The 15,354-nt window shown below is 56.7% G+C and overlaps 1 protein-coding gene across 2 annotated transcripts in view; it reads left to right on the forward strand.

Annotated features, from left to right (window-relative positions):
• The window catches only part of RBM19 (RNA binding motif protein 19), a 121,411-nt gene extending 115,261 nt beyond the window's left edge, over nt 1-6,150 (forward strand). For both annotated transcript variants that reach the window (XM_055549499.1, XM_055549502.1), the window contains 2 exons: nt 4,790-4,900; nt 5,575-6,150. In XM_055549499.1, coding sequence (XP_055405474.1) covers nt 4,790-4,887 — 98 coding nt within the window. In that variant the 3' untranslated portion in view covers nt 4,888-4,900; nt 5,575-6,150. The remainder of the gene's footprint in view (nt 1-4,789; nt 4,901-5,574) is intronic.
• Nucleotides 6,151-15,354: the final 9,204 nt, after the last annotated feature.

Here is a 15,354-nt window from a genome sequence, read left to right on the forward strand (position 1 = left end):
ACTGGGGGGTTGTTGGGGGACGGCTGAGCTCTTTGTCAAGTTAATTTCTCGGGTATTGATGTTTGGTGACATTCACTTGTTGTTTATCTTCGGGTGCAGCTGTAATACGGAAAGAAAACGCACAGCTTGTTTCGTTTATTTATTTTACACCTTTCTCCGGCTCTGCATTATGTTTGTTTGGTGAAAACCCACTGAGGCTTTTGATGTTGGGGAAATAGGATTTGAGCAGCTGTTCCCGGCAAGCGGGGCGCTCCGCATGCGGGCAGGGCCAGCAGGGGGTGCTGGGTGTCGCTCGGTGGGGACTCGGGACCTGACACGTCCTCGGGGAGGGCGGTGCTGGGGGCCCAGCCTGAGCCAGATATGCCAGGCCCCCCCGGGTGCTGAGCCCTCAGGGTGCCAAGCTCCCATAAACTTGCTAATCCTCGCCACCGCCCCAGGAGGTAGATGAGTCCTGTGCCCACCCCCAGTGGACTGACGAGGCAGCCGAGACCCAGGGAGCACAAGTGACCTGCCCGAGGTCACCGAGTGCGCAATGGCAGCGCTGTGACCTCAGACCGTCTCACTTCTGGGCCATGAAGTCGGCTGGTTGCTAATGACTTCCCCCACCCCTCAGCCCACAGCCCCCAGGGGAGACCCCTGCACCTCCGGTTAGTGACTGAAGGAGGTGGGGATTGGGTTGTACTTGCTTTGGCCTTGATGAACCAAATCACTTCGTTCCTTTCCCTTTTATTGATCACCTGCTATGTACTGGCCTTCCTATGACAGCACCCCCCCCCCCCACCAGTGGCGCTCCCTGGCCTGATGGTAGCCCCCCCACCAGTGGCACTCCCTGGCCTGATGGTAGCCCCCCCAGTGGCGCTCCCTGGCCTGATGGTAGCCCCCCCAGTGGCGCTCCCTGGCCTGATGGTAGCCCCCCCCAGTGGCGCCCCCTGGCCTGATGGTAGCCGCCCCCCAGTGGCGCTCCCTGGCCTGATGGTAGCCCCCCCCCCAGTGGCGCCCCCTGGCCTGATGGTAGCCCCCCCCCAGTGGCGCCCCCTGGCCTGATGGTAGCCCCCCCCCCCAGTGGCGCCCCCTGGCCTGATGGTAGCCCCCCCCCCAGTGGCGCCCCCTGGCCTGATGGTAGCAGCACATGTTAAGTCAGCACCTCTGACGTGAGTGAGAGCAGCAAAGGCGGTGGCCTCGGCGCCGCCGTGGGGCCCTCGCCAGGTGCTGGTGTCGCTCTTTTCTCTCCTTCAGTCCTTGCCGCAGCCCCAGGGTGGGCAGTCCTAGTGGCCCATATTACCGATGAGGATACTGAGGCCCGGAAGGGCTCAGTCTGCGGCACACAGCCTCCAGCCTCCAGTCAGTGCTTGGGGCTGCGGGGTCAGTGCCAGCTGTTCCTGAGCTCAGTTATGACAGGTGCTGGGGACAAATCCAGGGGCTTTGAGGGGTTTTCAAAGGAAGGAGGAGCCCTCACCCTCAGGGGAGGTCAGGAAGACAACAGAAGGCGGCTGCAGAGAAGAGGGGTAGGAGAACAGCCATGTCCCCCCATTTGATACATGAGGGGTTCAATCCCGGACTGGGCACGTAACCTGCCCAGGGTCACCCAGCTTGGGAAGAGCCAAGGCCAGTGCAGCCAATCCTCAATCCAGACTGTGACCACCTGCCCTGTCAGAGTCCTGGGTGACCTGGGCCCCTCCACACATCCCTGCTCCCCGGGGGGCCTGTCAGAAGACGCCCCTCCCCTCCCAACACAGAGGATGTGTGTTGCAAACTGGACTGTCTGAGGTGGAAGCCAGGGGCTGCCACGTGTCAGCTGGGGGGCCTTGGGGGGCACGCGTTTCCCTGCACCTCTGTTTTCCCATCTGTGAAATGGGGGCAGTGGCCTCACACCGGGGGCGGGGGAGCTGTGTAAGGCTCAGGTGCGGCCCCGTTTCTAAAGTACATGTCCTGTGTGTCTCCTCTTCCAGCCATGCCCCGCCGGGCCTCAGTTTCCCCAGGATCAGCACCTCTTGTCCCGCCTCTGTTTAATTATTGTCCTGACAACTGCTGTTTTATTATTTCGAAGTTCCCCACCTCAGTGCCCAAGAAGGACTTACTCATTCATTTGTCCGTTCATTTGTCCACTCTTGTGTTCTCCAGATGACGACCTACTGTGTGCTGAGCCCTGGGACAAGATCGCCCCAGTTCCCATCTCACAGGGTTCAGTCTGGCAAGGCTAGGCCAGCGTGGTGCTCAGGTGGCACTCAGGTGCCACTCAGGTGGCAGGGGGCCCTCGGAGCCCCCAGGCCCCCGGACAGTGGGCCGTGCTTCTCTGAAAGGTCCCCCAGGTGGGCCGGTGCCCTGTGCTGGCCACTGGGGCACCGGGAATGTAACCCACAGTCACCACCTGCAGGGCACCCCTGGACCAGCTGGATAAGAGGCACCAGTACCTGGCACCGCCCCCGTATCAGTCTTGGAATCATGGGTCAGGCCATGGGAAAGAAGAAACAATTCTGCCAAAGTGAAGACGGTAGCTGCCACCGTCAGGACTACTGCTAGCCGCCACTAGCTACCCCCTGGGACCCCAGGCCAGCGCAGGAGAGCAGGGACGCGCCGTTCCCAGCGCTCACACCCGCCCCGTTGTTAGTCACTGGCAGGGGGTGTCATTGACAGGCCTGCAGGCTCTCTTTGCTTCCATTTCCCGGCTCCTGTTACCTGCCCACAAATTCAATTTCCAGAGGCCATTGTGCACCTCTGGTGATTATGAGGAAACCCGGAGTGAGGAGAGGAAGGGGCTGACTGCCCTGCAGGTGGCCACCTTAGCTCCTAGCCCATCCAGTCCCCTCTCCCTCCTCCTCCTCGTGACTTAACGATGCTGGTGATGCTGGCGTGGGGCTCGGGCCATGCGGGCCCCCCACCCCTTCTTCACTTCCCCCAAGGGGCCAGCTCCACCGCATCGCCCCTTCCTGCCCCATTTGCTCAGCCTCCCTTTCAACAGCTGCTCATGGGCCCCCACTAGGTGCCCAGCAGTGTGCTGAGGCAGGGGACACGGCTATAAACGGGACAGTTCTTTCCCGAAACGAAGAAACGCATGCCATCGGTGGTGAGAAGCACTTCGAAGTGAGGGGGTCCTGTAGACGATGGCCAGCGGGTCCTCACTGGGGAGGAGGCGTGGGAAAGGGAGTCTCGGGGTAGGAGCATACCCGGCAGACCCAGGGAGGGGCCTGTCCAGTGATGCCCTAGGACGGCCTTTCTGCACTCAGCTGAGCTCCCGGAGCAGAGCAGGAGCAGAAGGATCCGTTGGGCAGCCGTTGGGGGCAGGGTAGATGGCCACAAGGGTGAGCACAGAGGCCAGGAGTCTGCTGAGAAGTGGGAGTGCTCGGGTCAGGCAGGTAGCCATGGAGAAGAGAAGGGCCAGTGATGGCGTCCGTTTCGTAGGAATGAGATGAAGAAATAATCTCAGAGACCAAGTCACTCTCCCAGGACCACCTGGAAGAGACCCAAGATGCTCCATCTCCAGGGCAAGCGTTGGGCTGGGCCCTGGGGAGACCCGCCGCCTGCAGGAGCCCCTGACCCAGCGGGGGAGATGGCCGCTAAGAGTCATGGGGGCCATTAGTTCTACCCGGAGAACTTCACAGAGCCAGAGGAGGAGAGGGGATTGGGACAGCCTCTAACAGCTGCCTCTAAACAAGCACACCATGAATGAGTGGTTAGATTAGCAGGAGACAGACAGTCGATCTAAGCTCGGAGCCTAATGTTCCCCCATGCCCGCAATTCCCCTCCTGAAGGGCCAAGGGGACCGGCACATTCTCTCGCCCTACGCTTTGTCTCCCTGGCGATCTCTGGGCAGCACCAGAGACTTAGGAAAATAGGAAAGACCGTGGGCTCTGCTGTGTCTTGGGTCCTGGCTTCACCGCTTCCTGGCTGCATGACCTCAGGCTTAGCTGCCTGCACTCAGCCCCCGCGCTTGTGCAGGTGATGACAACAGCTGCCTGTGGGATCGCGGAGAAGACGAGCCGCGGTGCACAGCACGTCATCAGTAGTGTGTGGGACCCAGAAGACACATTTTGCTGAGCCTACCATGTCCGTCCTTCTACACTGTGCATCTCTGTCCCCTTCCCCATCTTCTCACAGAGAACTCCTCCACACTCTTCAAAGCCCAAGTCAAATAACCCCTCTTCTCTAAAGCCACCTCTTATTCCGTCCATGTCGCCTCTGGAGTCCTTGAGCATCTCGTCACCCCGCTTTTCCTGAACGCCTGCTGTATGCCAGCTGCCCACTACCCCATTGAGAGTCCATGACCTCCAAGCAAACAGGAATAGTTCCTACTTGTTCCCTAACCTCTGCCTGCACTTGATTCTGCCCCTCTGGCGCCCTCTACACCCCGCAGAGATGCTCTAACCTCTGCCCCCGCTGGAAAGGGCTTTCCTCCATCTCTTTCCTGGGTGGGTGGATGATGGGCAGGAATGGCTGGCAGGACTGGGAGAGGGACCACCCCTGGACGAAGCAGAGACTAACCCTCCATGTTTCTGTCTTCCTCTCTGTGCTCTCTTCCCCTTTCTCATACTCCCTTTGATCCTCCTCCTTCCCACCCCCCATTTCTTGTCTGGTCTTATTCCTTCGGCCTCCTCTCTCGCCTCCGTGTCTGTATCTGCTCTCCCGTCTCCCGCCACTTCCCTGCCTTTCTCAATTTCTTCCCCCCTCCTCCCCACCCTCACCCCCCGGCTTTCCCCTCCCCCTCCCTCCTGCTCTCTGTCCCCGCTGTCTTCCCGCCTCCCATCCCTGTCGGCTGTTCTTTCCTCCTCTCTTGCCATCTGGGCGCCCACAGAGCCCCCGAAGAAAAAGCGGTCTGTGGTGTTGGACGAGATCCTGGAGCAGCTGGAAGACAGTGAGGACGACGGCAAGGAGCAGACCCTTCAGCTGTGAGCTGGCACCGAGGGTACGTGGCGGTGGTGCCCTGGGGACGGGCTCAGCCGCGCCAGCTTCCGCACCCCTACCATGATGGCTACCCCACGCTCCACTGGTCCAAAGTCAGAGGGGACGAGGGTCTCAGCTCACAGCCCCAGGCATCCTGGGCACTGACTGCGCCTGCCCTGTGCCCGGCATTGGAGGCCCGGAGAGCAGCCGGGGCACCACCATGCTGGGGCGTCCCGCGCAGCAGCACAGGGACCCAGAAGTGGCCAAACCTCCCAGCCCCGAGTCCCCCGGCTCGCTCCTCCCAGCAACCCCGAGACGCAGGCAGGGCCCCATCTGCCTGGGGCGAAGGTCAGAACACAGAGGGACTTCGGGGTGCTCACTCCAGGGCGGGCAACTGCATGGCAGTGAGGACCTTCAGGCCCCACTGCCCACAACCCCAGAACAATCCCCAGGGTGACGGCCACTCTGTGGAGCTGGGCGTGAAGCCCCCCACCCCACCACACCCCGCTCCGGCCAGCACAGACCAGGGACCCCAGCCGAGTCAGCTCGCCTCCCTGGGCCCAGCCTCCGCCTCACTAACTGGTTCCCACCACGTAGGGCTTTAGCAAGAAAGAATCAGATTCATCAAAAAGAACGCAGACACGGTGCCAAGCATGTAAGGCAGCTCCAGCAGCTTTTCTTCTTGTCCCCTTCTAGGGCTGCTGAGCTGGAGTTCCCGCCTCCGTCTCATCAAGGGATGGACGGCTCAGAGTCCTGGACATGGACTCTGTCCTGCCCCTTCCTCACCGCTCGGACTGCGAGCCATGGTTTAGTCCTCCGTCCATCCACGCTGACCATGGGGCCACTCACGAAGCACCAGGCTCCGAGCCCAGACACCAGGTTGTTGGTGGAGCTCAGCTGCAACCACTAACGGCAGACACCCTCTACTCACGGGCCGGGGACCCCGTGAAATGCGAGCAGGTCCCCAGTCCTGGCCAGCGGGGTCCCAAGGCTCATCCCAGACTTGGGGCGCCCACATGCCCACACCTACTGGAGATCCCAGCCCAGCACACGCCAAGATGGGGGTGATGGACAGGAAAGAGCAGTAGCCTATCTGCCCTGGGCCTGAATCCCAGCCCAGCCGCCCCCAGCTTTGTGACTGTGGACCAGCAAGGTTCCGTCTGAGCCTCGGCTTCTCTTTCTGTAAAATGGGTGTGATCTTGTGCCTACCTCACAGACGGTGCTGGGACCACACCAGTCAATCCAAGTAAAGCCCAGAGCAAGCACTCATCAGCATTTTCATTTCCCTCTTCATTTGCAGGGCTGGGGGCCTCTGAGTCAGAGCCCTGGGGTCTTCTGACTGACTGTGTAAAATTTGCTCTGTGTGTTTTTTCTGGGAGGACTTTCTGATCCACATCTGGCAATTTCCAGAGTGGCCTGGAATCCAGGCAACACCACACAACGCTGACCGCCCTGCGAGGCTGAGCTTGTCCCTAGTTCCCTGGGAGGCAGGTGCCTCCTAACCCATCCTAGCCCACACCAGGAATGTAACAGAAGCGAAAGACACAGATCCAGTGCGTCTCATCCAGTCTTTATAGTGGGGTATCCCCCAGCCCCAGCATCAGACCATGGCGTCTGGGTAGGGACCCTCAGTGACCAGGCTCCTACATTGCCATGGGTCCCAGGAACGACAGGGCTGAGGTCCATACCCTCCCTCCCCACTGCTCGTCCTGTTACAGGCCATGTGGATTGTCCTGAAATAAGATTGCAGGCCTGACACGGAAGGAGGCGACTTTGGCACTGATCTCACTGACCCAGATGAAGGTACTAGAACATCCCCAGGGAGGGGTTTGCCACCTTCTGGTTTTGCTGTGCCAGCTCGGGCTCTGCGTTCAGACCATTCTGAGTTCCTAGTGAGTTCCTGAGTTCCATCACTCACCAGCCTCATGAGCGTGGGGCAGTGAACCTTCGATTCCTCAGTCTCCTCATCTTTAAAATGGGCTGGTGCTGACAGCGCCTCCGTCACAGGGGTGCTGTGAGACCCAGAGGGCTTCGGGGATCCACAGGATGAGACTCCGTCTGACGCCCAGGCCTCGAGTCTTTCTTTGACCTTCATGCCTTACTGCCTTCTCTGTGTCCAAGAGAAAAAGCTCGCAATCCACAGACCAAGCCCAAGAAAGCTGAGGAATAGCATGGAAGCAGGGGGATCAGGAAGCTCATGGTCTGAGGGGGCCGCAAGGGAAGAAACAGCAGCCACTCACGCAGCCGCACACAGGGAGACCACGGCCCCTCCCTGCCTGCCTGCCCGCCCCAGCCTGGCCTCTCTGCCTCCCACCCTGGGGGCTCCCTGTCTGGAGTAGAAGGGTCCCCCCACCATAAACAAATAGAAGCAGTTGCTTCCACACCCCTAGAGATTTCAGGGTGCCCCATCACCCCAGCTTCGTGCCACTCCTGGCTCTCATAGATGCCAACAGCAGACTCCACCCTTACCCAGAAGCACTGTGTTCTCCACACACAGCCATAAACTGGATCATCAGATGTACAGTGGCAACCCCCACACCACACTTAGAATGAAATCACCCTCTTCACCAGGACAAGAAGGCCCTGTCTCACCTGCCCTGCCCCTGACTCTCGGCCCTCTGGCCCACACAGCACAATCTATCCCAGGGCCTTTGCACTTGCTCTGTTCTCTGCCTGGGACATCGCCCTTCCCCCACTTTTTTCCAGACTCTGTCCTTCCCCACCCCCACCTTACCTGCCACTTTCAGATCTTAGTCATAAGCTTCCCTCCCTCACTCAGAGAGTCAGCCCCTGACCACCTTATCACAAGCAGCACACACAGCTGGTCTCTCTGCCCAGCCCCTACCCCCACGTCCCTTCTCAGCCCATCTTGCCCCTGAAAGGCACGGGAGGGCTTGGAGTTTGAACAGATGTCTCGGGAGTACTGAGCCCCATCCCCACCCCTGCAGCGGGTCTTCGCTGTGGCACGCAGGCTTCTCTAGTTGCAATGTGCAGACTTAGTGGGATGTTAGTTCCCTGACCAGAGATCAAACCCTTGTCCCCTGCACTGGAAGCGGGTTCTTAACCACCTGACCACCGGGGAAGTGCCTGAAAGTAGCTGTTTAAACGGGAACTACTAAAGCTCTCATTTTATCGTAATCATCGTCATTATTATTGTGGATTGTGGAATGAAATGTTACTAGGTAATAATAAATTCCTAGCTGGCCCAGAGGTGGCCCACCTCTTTCCCCTTAAGAACAAGGGACCAAGTGAAAGCATTTTAGGGAAAAGAAATCCATCCAGCGTGTGCTGGGTGAACTGGGAGACTTCATGCCTTTGAGCCAAGGCAGCAGGGAGACTGACGGTCACTGGGCTCACCTGGGAGGTGGAGCTTGGGGGGCTTTCAGGGAGGGCTTCAGGCAAGCTGAATGATCATGGGACGTCACTGCTCCCAAGCCACTGCAGATCTCAGAGAGAGGTTCCAGAAATAAAGCACAGAGGTCACGGCTGAAGAAGGATGAGCCTTCTGATCTTCATGCAGACAGGAGACAGCATCACCCCTTCCCAAAGGGCCTGTGTCCCCCCAGATGGTCCAGGGAGAGCTAGGAAGAGCCCCTGATGGGGGCCAGACTAGAGCAGGTGCCCAAGAGAGGGCAGGTGATGCCAGAAGCCCAGGGAGTGTGAGGGCAGTGGGGCCATCTGTACCTGGACAAGGCCTCTGAGCTTGGGCTGTTGACACCTGGGGCCTGGACAGGAGAAAGAGGGGCGGCTGAGGCGCCTGAGCCTGGTGGGACAGACACCTCTGATGGATGAAGAGGGTCCCAGCCCTGCTCCAGAACACAAGGGGTCAGCCTGCAGGAGGGGAGCGGGGTGCAGAACACATGGGCCCTGAGTCCAGGAAGGCCTGGTTTGGGATCTCAGCAGTGCCACCCACCACCTGTGTGACCTCAGCACCTCTTGCCTTGATTCTCGTATCTTTAAAATGGGTGTAAGGAGAACCAGCCCTGCAGGACTTTTATAAAGACTGACTAGGTCTTCGGTGGGAGATTCCCTGGTGCTTTGACTGCCATCACCCAGTTCAGTCCCTGGTGGGGGAGCTGAGATCCTGCAAGACATGTGATACAGCCAAAGGGAAAAAAGGAAAAAAAGATAATGGATGGAAAGGATTTAGCAAACTATTGGGCTTCCCTGGTGGTTCAGGATCCACCTGCAATACAGGAGACCCAGATTCAATTCCCCGGATCAGGAAGATCCCCTGGAGAAGGGAATGACTGCCCATTCCAGTATTCTTGCCTGAAGAATTCCATGGACAGAGGAGCCTGGCAGGCTACAGTCCATAGGGTCACAAAGAGTCGGACACAACTGAGCAACGAACACTTTCATTTTTCATACCTAGTGAACCGTGAGGAATGGTCATGCAGTCGTGTCTGACTCTGCGACCCCATGGACTGTAGCCTACCAGGCTCCTCTGTCCATGGGGATTCTCCAGGCAAGAATAATGGAGTGGGTTGCCATTCCCTTTTCCATAAGTAATGGTAGTAGTAGTAGTAATTATGATCCTTATTATTCAACAAAGAAGAAAACTTACGGGGCTACACCCAGGAAATGCCTAAGGAAGTCAGTACCTCACGTGTACATGCCAGACCATCTGGGCCCACGCTGGAGGCACAGGCAGGACAGGGTGGGAGTCAGCAGGAGGCAGGGCCTGATGGGAAGGAGCCCTGGTATCCTGGAAGGCAGCCTGGAGGGGGTGCCCTCTGCCCAGCACTTACGCAGTCACTCCTCACACAGAGCCTACAGCAGACTCGGGAGGGGCCCACAGTTGCCCCTCCCCCAGGAGCCACTGCCTAGGTGTTGCTGCGCTCATTCCTAACCCTTGCGATCCTGGGGTCACCCGTGGGCAGCAGCACCCCTACCACTGTCGCCTGTAAGCCAGACTCAGGTCTTTGTGTCAGCGCTTCTGGGCCATCGCACAGACCTGAGCCATTTAAAGAAAGGCCCTGGTCAGCATCCTGCCAGCAAAGGCCCTCAGCCTTGGGGTGATGCCAGGGTGTGAGGCCTGCCTCTTCCCTCCTGGGAGAGCCGAGCTGACATCCTCCAGCAGGTTTGCACACCAGGCAGAGGCTGGCATGAAGGATCACGAGACCAGAGAGAACCCAGGTCCGAGCGGAAGCACCTTGACCCTGGGAAGGACGCCAGGCACCTTGTGGTGTCTCAGGAGAGTATGGGGGTGGGAGGGAGGGCAGAGACCAGAGGCAGAGAGAGGTTGGTGCAGTAAGTCCTCAAAGCCAGCCGCTAATCTTCACCCCGTCATTCATTCATTCATCCATTGCACACTGGGCGTCCCTATGGGCTCAGCTCTGTGCTGGGTGCCCAGGATGGTCTGGATCCAGACAAGGGTCTGTCTCCCAGGCTGAGACACACGAACCAGACAGAAAACAAATCTCCAGCAGCCTTTGCCCCCATGGTTTTTCCTCCTTTCCTTTCACAGCCTTCCTTGGGCTCTTTTGTCTTTTGTGGCAGGACCGGTCCCTCCCAGCGCCCGCCCGAGCTCCGCAGCCTCTAGGAGGGGATTAGTGCAAGCCGAGCATGCAGGCTTTGGTGAACAGAGCCGAGTTTGGTTTCAACATCTAATTCAATTTGTTCTGCCGAGATTGAAATATGAAATGGTTGCCAGTCAAACGTTCAAAGGACGGCGAAGGGAGAGTGAGCGCCTGGTGAAATTTAAATTTTAATGAAAATGACTTTAACCCTTTGGTACTCCTCGCAGAAATGGAACACGTGCTCCCATCCCACAAAAAAAAAAAAAAGCCTTTCAGGTTCTCTCTGCTGAGCTTAGTTAATAATATGCGATCATTTTTTTTAAGCAGTATTAATAATAGCAGATTAATAGAATCCTGGCTTAATAATAATCTGTTCTCTCATGTTGCCCCAGCTGTTGAAATAAGCACCTTCCCCAAGCTGACTTTTTCAAACCCTACGCTGGACAGTCCAGGCTCCCCTGTTAGAATGGCCCTCATACCACCTGAGCACCTTCCTGGCTCCTGTGCTATGCTTAGCTGCTCAGCTGTATCCAACTCTGCGACCCCATGGACTATATAGCCCACCAGGCTCCTCTGACCCTGGGATTCTCCAGGCAAGAACACTGGAGTGGGTTGCCATTTCCTTCTCCAATGCATGAGAGTGAAAAGTGAAAGTAAAGTCACTCAGTCGTGTCCAACTCTTCTCGACCCTATGGACTGTAGCCCAACAGACTCCTCCATCCATGGGATTTTCCAGGCAAGAGTAGTGGAGGTGCTTGTAAATATCTGATGAAGGAATGGATGCCACTTGATCCAGCCACTGTGGAAGGGAAATTTATGAGATGTACAGAAAAGGAGCATCAGAGGGCTAGGCGACATACCCCCAGGTGACAAGGCACAAAAGGCTGCCCGTGGGGCACATGCCGAGCTCCGCACTTTTCTGCCCGGGGCAGCACATGCTCACCAGAGAGCCTAGCCCTGTGCAGGTTGCAAATGCACGCCCTCCTCTCCTCACCCTGTGTCAGGGGTGGATGGCACTCCTGTCCTCATTTTACAGATGAGGAGCTTGAGGCACAGGAAGGAAGGCCAACATGTGCTAGAACTCCAAACCCAACCTCAGGGCAGCTGGAATGAAATCCATCAAATCACTTTCCCCCAGTGAGGCTCTTCTTGCTCAGCATCTACTTGCCGTGAACCCCTAACAGGCTTTTTGATTTTGTTTTTAACACCATCAAACGCCATTGATCCCCAGTACACGGGAGCTTTTTGGAGGCTCAATGTGGCTGTGGAGGGCACCAGGGTAGAGAGTCGGGGTGATGGGGCACCCCCTGAGACTCCCAGAGGACGGTTGGCTCCTGAGGGCAGAGCCCATGGCCTCATCCCTGGGGGCTCCTGTTGCTGAAGAGCCAAGGAGAGGACTGAATCCGGAAGACCTGGGCGCATGCGTCCCACAGGTGTTTACTAAGGCGTCTGTGCACCACGCCCAGCCCTGGGTGCTGGGGGCAACCCTCCAGGATCCCCAGGAGCTGTCAGTGGAATGTGGAGAGACGGCAAGCAAATGTTTTCTCCTTTGGTGCCCCTGAGGCCTCTATCCATGCAGAGGTGTCTGGAGGGGCCGAGGGAGGGCTCCCCGAGGAGGTGGTGTGAGAGAGGAGGGGGTAAGTGGCAGGGCAGTGGAAGCAAGGTCCCTGGGGTGGGAGAGCCCACTGTGCAGGCTCATTTTGGTTTGGGGAGTTGGGTACGGCCCTTGCAGTAATCCAGGGGAGATGTGGCAACTTTGACCAGCGGAAGAGGTGACGGTCCCAGAAGGTGGAGCCCAGCGGACAGAATAGAGGTCTGGCTGTAGGCTCTGTGGAGCCATGTTTGGGCACTTTAGCAACTGGAAGAAAGAAGAAAGAAGGCAGCATGTGCTGAGACAGGCCAAGTGCAGGAGCTGGCCCAGAGGGAAGCCAGGAGTTGGGTTTTTGATGCGTTCGGTTGGAGACAGCCATCAGGTGGAGATGGAGAGCTTCCTGGTGGACGTGTATCTCTAGTTCGGGAGAGAGGGCTGGGTCAAAGGCGTAATGGGAAATCATGTTTTTCCCTTGAAGAAATCCAAAAAGCAGCATGGTACTCAGAGCCCCATGCAGGAAGAGCTGGGATGTCCTCGCTCAGAGCTCACCAGTTCCTAGTTCATTTTGAAGCTACTTTTATAGGGTTCCAAACTCTTTGGATCACAGGACCCCTTTTCCCAAGCAAAAGCCTCGGGCAGAACCCCAATAGAGAAAACAGAGAAAGTAGAACGGCTGCATTCAAAGTCAGGCAGGATACAGGGTGTGGCCCCCACTACCTGAGTGGGTAGAAAACTACTGATATATATGTCTCATGAAGCATTGGCTTCCCTGGTGGCTCAGATGGTAAAATGTCTGCCTGCAATGCGGGAGACGAGGGTTCAATCCCTGGGTCGTGAAGATGCCCTGGAGAAGGAAATGTCGACCCACTCCAGTATTCTTGCTTGGAAAATCCCATATGGAGGAGCTTGGCGGGCTACAATCCATGGGGTCGAAAAGAGTCATACACGACTGAGCGACTAACACTCACTTCGGTGAATCATGAAATACAGGCTTCCGTGGCATGAGTGCTAAGTTACTTCTGCTGCTGCTGCTGCTAAATTGCTTCAGTCATGTCTGACTCTGTGCGACCCCATAGATGGCAGCCCACCAGGCTCCGCCGTCCCTGGGATTCTCCAGGCAAGAACACTGGAGTGGGTTGCCATGCCCTCCTCCAGGGGATCTTTCTGACCCAGGGATTGAACCCATATCTTCTGTGGTTCCTGCCTTGCAAGCGGATTCTTTACCACTGAACCACCGGAAAACCCCTTCCGTGGTACACGAGATGATTTTAGACAGTCCATGAGCTTTTATTTTTTTAACTTACGGGTTTATTTTCACATGTATGTTACAATTAGGAATACCCAGCTAGCTCATCAAGCCAATGGTTTTGCTAAACTGTAAGGAGCAGGTTAAAAAAAAAAGTGAATTTGTGTAAAGAAAATCCTTAAGAACATGAATGTGATATAAAGAAGTGGTAGAGAAGGAACATGAGTGACCTAAACCGGGAGTTTGTACACTGCTGCCCGTGGACCAGATCAAGCTGCTGCCTGTTTCTGTAAATAAAGTTTTATTGTCACACAGCCACACCCATTGGCTTCCAGATGGTCTAGACTGCCTTCCTGCTGATTCAGTAGAACTGAGTAGTTATTAATACAACAGAGACTGTATGGCCTGAAAAGCCCATAATATTTACTCTCTGGCCCTCTACGTCAAGTTTGTCTGATCTAAAGCAAGCCCTTCCAATCTTACAGCTCAGCAAGCCAGCGCCAGAGAGGGTGAGTGGCTTCCCCAAGGTCACACCGCAGCATTGCTCCCCATTCTGTGCCTTTCTTATCCTGCCGCCTCTGCCCAGACCCCTCCAGGCTCCCCAGGCTGGAACCCACCTCTGCTGCTTACCTACAGCACAACCTTGAGCTTGCTCCTCGACCTCTCTGAACCTGTCTTCTCATCCATGAACTGAGAGCGACAGCCCTACGACTCCCGAGGTTGAGAGAATCAAACGGGTACAGTGTGATCCCTGCCACGTGGCAAGCACTAGACCAGCGGGCACTGTCGTTACCCCATTCCCCTAAGAGCAGACGTGCCCCCCGAGCCTGGGCAGGCTCTCACCATCACCCACCACCCAGCGCAAGCCCCAAGCCCAGGACCTTCTGGCTCAGCGGCAAAATAAGAGGGGCCTTGCAATCTAACTAGAGCATCGCCAGAAGCCAGGGCTACATCCCCTCCAGCTTCCTTAATAGACCCCATTTCCCCTTAATTGCAGCTTTCATGAAAACGATCCTCTGGGGCTGCAGTGCCCCATCCTTGGGCTCAGGCCAACAGCAAACATTTCTCTCTGGTCGTGCAGATTTCTGGATGGCAGCTGCTCCTTCGTTCCCTGGGAACTGTCAGGAGCCCTTCCCTTCTCCTGGTCCCCCCAGAAGATTCCAGGCCATGATGCTTCCACCACCTTGCACATCTGGGTGTCGCCCCGCAACACAGGGCTGAGTCTCGTCTGAGACGAGGCAGATGAGGAAACAGGCTTGAGGACTGAAGGGAGCCTCCCACCCCTAATACTCCAGGAAGGTGCTGGAACAAGGCAGGCCTCCTTCCCTCCAGGCATCTACACTGGCCACTGCCCCACAGTCAAAGTTTTGACTGCTTGGAAGAAGGAAGGACGCTTGAGAAGTGGTGGGCCACAGAAGACATAGCCTAAAACACTGGCTCCTTTAATGATTCTCAAACTGGATTCCCCAGAGGAGCTAGGATGTGGGGCTCCTCCTGCTCCAGGATTTCTGCTCTTGAGTTCCACGCCCAGCCCTTGTGGAATAAACATGTCACCGCAACAGTTTTGAGCTGCAAGACCTTCTGTAGACCCTGAGATGCTTAGCCAGCTTCTCCTGGTGCTCAGCTGAAGAATAGGAGCCAGATAGGAATATAGCCAGCTGTGGTGACCTTGAAGACAAACAGTGTAGCAGTTAGAGTATATGTTCCCTTGTTGTGACAAACCCCAAAATCCACGGTTTTAAAGCAGATGGAGGCTGACTTAAGGAAGCTGTCTTCTCGTCTCCGCCACGCTGTGCTCAATCGCTCAGTTGAGTCCTACTCTTTGCGACCCTGTGGACTATAGCCCGCTAAGCTCCTCTCTGTCCATGGGATTCTCCAGGCAAGAATAGAGGGATTCTCTACCTGTCCGTGGGATTCTCTATCTGTCCATGGCATTCTCCAAGCAAGAATAGATTCTCCAGGCAAGAATAGAGTGGGTTGCCATTTCCTCCTCCAGGGGATCTTCCCAACCCAAGGATTGAACCAGGATCGCCTGTGTCAGCAAGTGGATTCTTTACCACTTGGCCACCTGGGAAGCCCCCTGGCCATCCTATGTATGGCTGAATTTGCTCCTCACC

This window comes from Bubalus kerabau, chromosome 16 (assembly GCF_029407905.1).
Source record: "Bubalus kerabau isolate K-KA32 ecotype Philippines breed swamp buffalo chromosome 16, PCC_UOA_SB_1v2, whole genome shotgun sequence".
Taxonomy (NCBI): Eukaryota; Metazoa; Chordata; class Mammalia; order Artiodactyla; family Bovidae; genus Bubalus; species Bubalus kerabau.